Source organism: Triticum aestivum, chromosome 6D, assembly GCF_018294505.1.
Source record: "Triticum aestivum cultivar Chinese Spring chromosome 6D, IWGSC CS RefSeq v2.1, whole genome shotgun sequence".
NCBI lineage: Eukaryota > Viridiplantae > Streptophyta > Magnoliopsida > Poales > Poaceae > Triticum > Triticum aestivum.
The window spans coordinates 360,229,084-360,236,872 of record NC_057811.1 but is presented as its reverse complement, the minus strand read 5'-3'; the positions used below and the strand labels follow the sequence as shown (position 1 = coordinate 360,236,872).

Below are 7,789 nucleotides of genomic sequence, written 5' to 3'. Positions count from 1 at the left end.
AGTAATTCTGAACTAAGTTCTCTATAATTCCATGTTTTGATCATCGTGTAAAAAAAATAACATTACATAAAAGAACAGATGGAGTACTATGGTTTCTAGAAAAACTTTAGTTTAAAATACTTTGACGTGTTTGGGTAAAAAAAAATCATAGTCTTGTAAATTGTGGTTTTACCAAAATTTTAGTTTTTTTGAAGTATTAAAAGAAAAACTCCTGACCTGTTTTTTTTTAAAACCGAGAAAGGTCTCACCCTCTTCATCTATTTTGGCCGATCTACATCATACTTATTAGTGTATAATATGTGCACAAATTTTGTTGTATCAGCGGCTAGCAGCAAACTCACGCGATTCTGTACGATACCAATATCCAATTTAGCCTAGCCAATGTGACACACAAATCTAGCTGTTATATACTCCCTTCGTTTCTTTATGTAAGGTGTAATTTTTCATCATGGCGATCAAGGCATGAAATTGTAGAGAATTTTAGGACGAAATTATCCTTAGCCAATTCGTTAGTTAGCGACAGGTAATCAATTAGCTTAGAAAAGAAAGAGATACATGCAATCGAGAAAAATATATCGCCCTTTTTTTCTAGAAGGAGAGATACGAGCAATCAGAAGGGGGAGACTTCCGTTTTTTCTGAAGGGCTGGAAAACAAATTACAAGAAATGCACCTTATATTATAAAATTTTATTATGAAAATAGTAATAATACATATTATATAAAGAAACGGAGGGAGTAAAATATATATACATTTCTATGATGATTTTACTACCTTCTTTCTCCAAAAGAACAAATAGTATGTCTAACCGAAATACTCTGGTAAATAATGCATGTGCCAAACGTCTCATGGTTTTGCAAACACTGTAAAATACAATGGTTCTCACAAACTGTGATGTTACAGCCAGAGGTTTAGAAACTGTGGATTTCGAATACTACAGTTTTACATATACTTTGCATCCAAACAGAGCCTAAGAGATAAGGTTTCCGATGTCCATCGCACAGCCACAACTGCAAGCCGCACCTGGTCCCTCTTCTTCGTCGTTGCAGCGGCGCGGACTCCAAATGGCAAGGCTGGGCGGTATCAACACCTCCTCGTGGAGCCTCCCAGGCCCAGCCCTGCAAAAACTCGCCAATCCCAGGAAACCATGCGCCTCCGGCTCACGGCCGAGACCTTTACATTCGCGACGCAGCGACAAGCACGCGGTCTCGGCAGCATCCACCGGCCAAGGCGAGCAGCAACCTGCGCCCACCGTCGCGGCGCCGCGGGCTCGGCCCGATGCCGACACGATCAGCGTCGAGTTCCTGACGCGCGACGGCTGCCGGCTCGGCATCTCCCGGTACCCGGACTTCGCTTACAATGCACAGGGCGGCCGCGGGGTGGGCGCCGGGCGTGGCGCGAGCGGCACGGCGGAGGCGGATGGCACGGTGCTCGTCGATTTTGACGTGTCGAGCCTGTACATCCCGGCGATGTCCGGCGCCACCACTAGGTTCCTAGGACTGCCGCTGCCGCCGTTCCTCAAGATCGACATCTTGCCCGAGGCTCTGCGCGGGAGCATCGATCGGACGACTGGCCAGGTAAGCTTTGCACTACCTCCTCTCTGCATCCTGCCGTCCTGCGTCCACGTGTTGTTACCACTTATCAGCCCAGATAAGAGATTACTTTTTCTGGAGCGACGACCGAGAGATTTGGTAGTCTTGCCTGTGATCAGGGTATTTATTTAGAACAAGTTCCTGCTTGGAATTTAAATGGTCACAGAAAATGATCATGAACTATCCATGCGTACGCACGTTTCAGGTCGAGCTGAAGTTCAGGTCGAGGTTCTGTTTCTCGGTTGGGAGCATCTACCAAGCTCCGCCGTTGTTTGTCGACACAACACTGACGTCTGAGGAGTCCAGTGGAGCCATAAGACGTGGAACTGGCGAAAGATTGGACGGTGGAGGGAGATGCAAGCTGGTCGGGGTGGCCGTCCTCGACCCCATCGATGACGTATTCATGAACACCTTCCTCAACCTGCCAACCGAGTGCATTGCTTATTTGAACGCCACCATCTCCATCGCCAGCGCCACCTGATCGTGCCTGTTTCGTGCTCTACAAATTTCGTGAAACACCTAAATCACACAAAGGAAGATCCTCGAGTCCTTGTTGCTCGGCGAATAATTAATTATACGCATAATCTAAGTTCTTGTATATAAATTTTTACATGTGCGTTGTAACGGAGAACACATATTTTGCACCTAGTCGTGATTTATCTACCATTTTCCTTAAAACTAACTAGATATGTGCCTGTGCGTTACCATGGAGATCAAATATTTTTAACACAATAAAAGGACTGTACGGGATAAATCTTGATGCAAAGCAAATAGACAAAATAAGATTATGTTTTGGTTACCATGAAGTACAAATTTTGCAACTGTTTCTTAAACTAGGTATGTTTCTAAAAAAAGGTATGTGCCAATGATTAATCTGCTTTATTGGGTTACCAAATACTACAAGAGATTGATCGATATGTATTAGCTTCTGGGTCGTGAATTTATTGATATTTATTGGCTTGCCAAAGATGTCTAACCGGTACCAGGTTTACCATAAGAAAACGTTATTTGCGGACCATGAATTTATTGCTATACCATAGTTTAATCTGGTTTTGGGTTTTTTTATATCTGGTTTTGGGGGTTACGGAAGATTGGTTTGATGAAAACCAGAAGAGAATGAAAATCCATCGGTGGAAGATGGAAGGTTTGACAAAGGGATGATGGGGAGAATTAATACTCTGTGAAAGATGGAACCTTAGGTTTGTACAAGATGCGCTCGGGGAGTTGGAAGTAACTTGTCGAGTTAGGGGTGGATGATCTAGACAGGGTGTCTAGATGAATCTATTGATTGTGCTAATCGCCTGAAGCTAGGATTTTCGAAGATCTTGGCGAAGCTTAATATTATGTCTCTCTCTTTGTTGGGTGGACGCCTATTTGTAGTAGTCTTGGTCGATTGCCACTTGCCCACCGTTTGGTCTCATGCCTCAATCCGTCACAGAGACCTCCGTTTATTGTAGTCATGTAGCTTGTTTCAGGGAAACAAAGGGTAGCAAGATTTTGGAAGTCGATAGATCCAACATGGGCCCCTTGAGCCCCACTCATATGGGTAATTTTTGCCAAATATGATGGAAGCAATATGGGAACATGGAGAAGCACACTTCCCCTCAATATTATTCTGCATGTAGCAGTAATACTGGACAAAAATGTCCAAAGGCAGCGTGAAGGTTGAAAAACAGATGAACGAGTTTTTAGAAATATTGGGGATTTGACTTAAGATATTGAAATAAATTCATTAATGGTAGTCCTTAAAGTCAGTGTGGATTTTGAATCCACTTAAAGACTACAAATTAAAAATTATAAGTTTGAAGAAACAAACACATGAGAAGACAACAAGTAGGTGGCACCATAGATGTTTTCACTTAGTAAAACGGACAAACTTCCTGAAAAAAGACATGGCACTTACATATGTATTAGAAGGAAAAAAACACACGCTTTGTTGCACTATTTTATTATTGTCATTGTGCATGAACTCTTTTCTCATTATATTTGCTAATAATGCCATCTTGCCACTTAATAGACAATGAATGAAAATACAATCCACAATATACCAATAAGTTAGTATATCTAAGAAACAATGTCAGTCTAGTGCCACATACCAAAATTTATTTCATACATAACAAAAGATGCAACAAGATAAATTGGAGAAAATAAATAATTTTCATGCACTTTGTACATTGTTATTTATTGACAGGAAAAAGAATGCAACAAAACTATTCTATGTACAAAAAATATATCCTAGCACATGGAGTACATAGTATGCTCTGCATACTTTGTGAAGAACCTACGACGTATGCAATGACTAAACATATAAACATTTGTCAACATAAGGAACCATTAAGAATCATGTACCATAGAGTTTTTAAGGACAAATACTGTAAAATTCTTTCCTCCTCAACTAACGTTGATGTTGGAATAAAGTCATCAATCGATGTGAGGGACACTGAATTTCCCAGTTCAACATTTTGCTCAAAATATCCAAGCAATTTCAGTCTTCCAGATCAGATGGGTCAAGATGAACACCACAAAGGGAGTCATGTACACCGTGATGAGACCTGCAATCCAATGTATGAAGCCACCTAAAGAATCCTACAAACATATCACAAACCATACAATGTGATTTCAAATTAGCATGAGTTCATGTTTCTCATAGTTCCCATAATTTCCCGGTCAACTGGGAACCATACTTCCCATAATTTCTCCAGACAGTGATTCTTCGGAATATAATTAAAAGAATTGTCACATGGGTCTTCGACTGTGGGCGACGGGTTTTAGCCCTCCTCCTGCAAGAAAATGAACGTATGAGATCGTCTGAGAAGGAAGCAAGGACTACCGAGAATCTAATGCCCTGTGAAGTGTTTAGATAGCAGCGCACTACCAGTCAAAATTAGGCTACCACGCAATTGCTAGCCTCAATCGAGTGAGGGAGCTCCAATGCCTAGGGAAGTGTTAGATAGCAACGCCCTACTAGTCAAAATCGGGCTACTACACAATTGCTTACCTCAATCGATTGAGGGAGCTCCAATGCCTAGGGAGCTTAGTGAATTTACTAAAAGGGTTGGGTGCTTTGTGCCGTTGTTGATGTTATTTGGTTTTCATATTTTTTTGTACCACCCCTTTTCAAAAAATAAGGTGTATTAGTTTTCTGAAAAGTCAAACCTCTTTAATTTTGACTAAATTTATAGAAAAATATATCAGTATCCACAACATCAAATCGGTATCATTAGATTCATCATGAAATGAATTTTCATATTTTGTTTATTTAGTATTGTGGATGACGATGTTTTTGGCTCTAAACTTGGTCAAAATTAAATAAATTTGACTTTCCAAATCAATATACCTTATATTTTGAAACTGGCGGAGTATTTGGTTTGGCAAGTAGGTGAGATGATGAAGTGTGTTTTCTTTTTATTTATAATATGGTTTTTGGTGGGCCTTTCACAGTATGATTATGTGTTATCTGATAATCAATCCATACTTATGTGGGAAAAAAATTACGTGTCATTGACTGCATGTATTATATTGGTGCTACAATATCACATATTGGCTTTCGTTTTTCCAGGTGGTGAGAGGGTGCACGAGATTGATATTATTGACCTGGTCAAAATTGTGAACCAAATTTAATATTGAATATATTGTTGACCCAGTTAAAATCAGGTGACCCAATTCTAAATTGGAGATCTCAATTGACTATGAGGCTTTAAAAAATAGATGATGCCCCGCGCGTTGCGGCGGGAACTGGTTGCAATATATTCTAATGGGATTGGTTGTATGGAGCATATATATTGGATTAATAATATCATGTGATTATTGTATAGTGTAATTTTTTTTTCATGCATGGTTGTGTATTGAGGTAGACATTTTTTCATGCATGCACGATTGCATGTGCATTACGTATGCTAGTTGGGTGGACATGCAATTAAGAAGATCAATAATTGATGAGATGGCATGTGTGGTGAGGTGGTGTATGTGCATGTTGAGATAAACAGGATAGTGGGGATCAACTTCTTATGTATACTTCTGGGTGGTGAGAGGGTGCGCGGGATTGATATTGTTGATCCGGTGAAAATTGTGAACCAAATTTAAAATTGAATATATTGTTGACCCATTTAAAATCGGGTAACCCAATCCTAAATTGAAGACCTCAATCAACTATGAGGCTTTAAAAGATAGATGATACCCCACGCGTTGCGGCGGGAACTGGTTGCAATATATTCTAATAAGATTGGTTGTATTGAGCATAAAAATTGAATTAATAATATCATGTGATTATTGTGTAGTGTACTTTTTTTATGCATGCTTGTGTATTGAGGTAGACATTTTTCCATGCATGCACGACTGCATGTGCATTAAGTATGCTAGTTGGGTGAACATGCAATTAAGAAACATGGAAAATTATTTGATGTGATGGTATGTGTGGTGAGGTGGCATATGTGCATGTTGAGATAAATAGGATAGTGGGGATCAACTTCTTATGTATACTAGATTAGGAAGCATAAAGAATTGAAAGGAAAAAAATGATGATTCTGTCAAAATCGGGTGACCCAATTCTAAATCGGAGACCTCAACTGCCTGTGAGGTTTTAAAAATTAGGGAGTATAAAGAATTGAAAGAAAAAATATTGTTGATCCGCTCGAAATTGGGTGACCCAATTTTAAATTGAAGACCTCAATCGACTATGGGACCTTAAAAATTAGGGAGCATGGTGTATTAATAGATAGATGGATAAGATTTATTGATCTAATTGATAATTAAAATATCATTAATGTTAGTAGTAGTAGAATTAAAACTGAAATTAAATAAAAAAAGAAACATGACATGTAAACTATTCGTCCTTTTAATGACGAAGCAAAAAGGAGGAAGCCTAAATGCAGGCGAACCAACTTGTGGTTGGATGGTAAGGAGGGGAGTGGTATTCCTAGCCTAACGGAGTTCAAGCCGTAGACTTAGACACCGGTGCTCACATTTTCTGAATTAATTTCAGATCTTCTCACGATGTGCGTTCAGTGAGAAAGACGTTTCCGTCGACTACGAAGGTGTGCGTGGCGACTTTGTCAATCTCAAGATGATGTGTTGGCTCAATATCTCGGAGGTATTCATAGAAGTTGAGAGTGTGTGGATGCATTCATAGCAGTGAGTTTATGTGAGTATGTATGAGCGTTTGCGTTTGTACCAAGTTGAAAAAAGCCTAACTACAGTTTCAATCCATAGGTCACATAAATGTGAGTATGAAATAAAGCGTTTTGTTAGCGTGAGCATAGGTACCAAATCCTAACATCACCTTGCCTCTTTCTTGTTGTCGATGCTTGTTTTCCTTATGTATGTTAATAATATAATACTTCCTCCATTCCTTTACGTTGGGGATATAACCCTGAGGTGTGGCCCGCCCAGGAGGGGCCGAGTTACACCGTTATTGACTTAATATGAAGAAGGCCCAAGAGGGCCCAAAAGATGAAGCAGGAAGGTGGCGGCTTAAGAGGCAGGTTTGGTGATGGACCAAGACCCGGAAGTATGCGCCGCGCGATGATGACTTGCCTAGTAAGGCAAGGCGGCTTAGAAACCAAGCCGGTCACGTTGTGTGATCCGGCTCGGACTCTTGTAAGCCCTGGGGCCTCGACCTGTATATAAAGGTGAGACCCGGCGGCGAGTTAACTTAAGAAACAACTAGTCGATAGCTAGGTCAAGCGTAATCGCTCCCTTGTAATCGATACCCAAGCAATACGAAACAAGAGCAGGAGTAGGCTTTTACCTCGTTGAGAGGGGCCGAACCTGGGTAAACCTCGTGTCCTTTGTCCCGTTCAACCCTTTTGAGCTAACCTACGTTGCGATGGCTCCACACCTAAGTCCTTTCACAAGGGCATCTGCCGTGTTAAGTCCACGACAGTTGGTGCCCACCGTGGAGCTAGAGCACGGTGGTTTCAAGTTCTTGAAAGGCAATTTCTCAGGGATCAAGGGGTACGCCGTAGGCCGGATGACCAAGAGTCGTTGCGGCAAGATCTACATCGACGATGCTGGTTGGGGCCCCGAGGCCAACTCAATAGAGTACGGGTACCGGGTCCCCTTTGGCGGAATTCACGTCTTCATCGGCAAAATTGGCGAATAAGAGCCCGAGCCAGATGCGTGCACCAACATCATCGAGACGGCTCAACGCGCGCGACCCGCCATGGGTCAACCCGGCTAGAAGCACGCCTTTGTGGGCTTT

The 7,789-nt window shown here is 41.3% G+C and overlaps 1 protein-coding gene across 1 annotated transcript; it reads left to right on the top strand.

Moving 5' to 3' along the window:
* The first annotated feature begins 986 nt into the window (after window positions 1–986).
* On the top strand, window positions 987–2,272 carry LOC123141645 (uncharacterized). Its single transcript, XM_044560735.1, has 2 exons — window positions 987–1,575; window positions 1,796–2,272. The coding sequence occupies exons 1-2, from the start codon at window positions 988–990 to the stop codon at window positions 2,069–2,071; spliced, it is 864 nt and encodes a 287-aa protein (XP_044416670.1). The 5' UTR covers window position 987; the 3' UTR covers window positions 2,072–2,272.
* The last annotated feature ends 5,517 nt before the right edge of the window (window positions 2,273–7,789 follow it).

Excerpts from the sequence above, each read along its gene's own strand:
- LOC123141645 (XM_044560735.1), top strand. The coding sequence starts at position 988 with ATGTCCATCGCACAGCCACAACTGCAAGCCGCACCTGGTCCCTCTTCT. Across the intron at positions 1,576-1,795 it reads TCGATCGGACGACTGGCCAG|GTCGAGCTGAAGTTCAGGTC; the intron begins GTAAGCTTTGCA and ends CGCACGTTTCAG.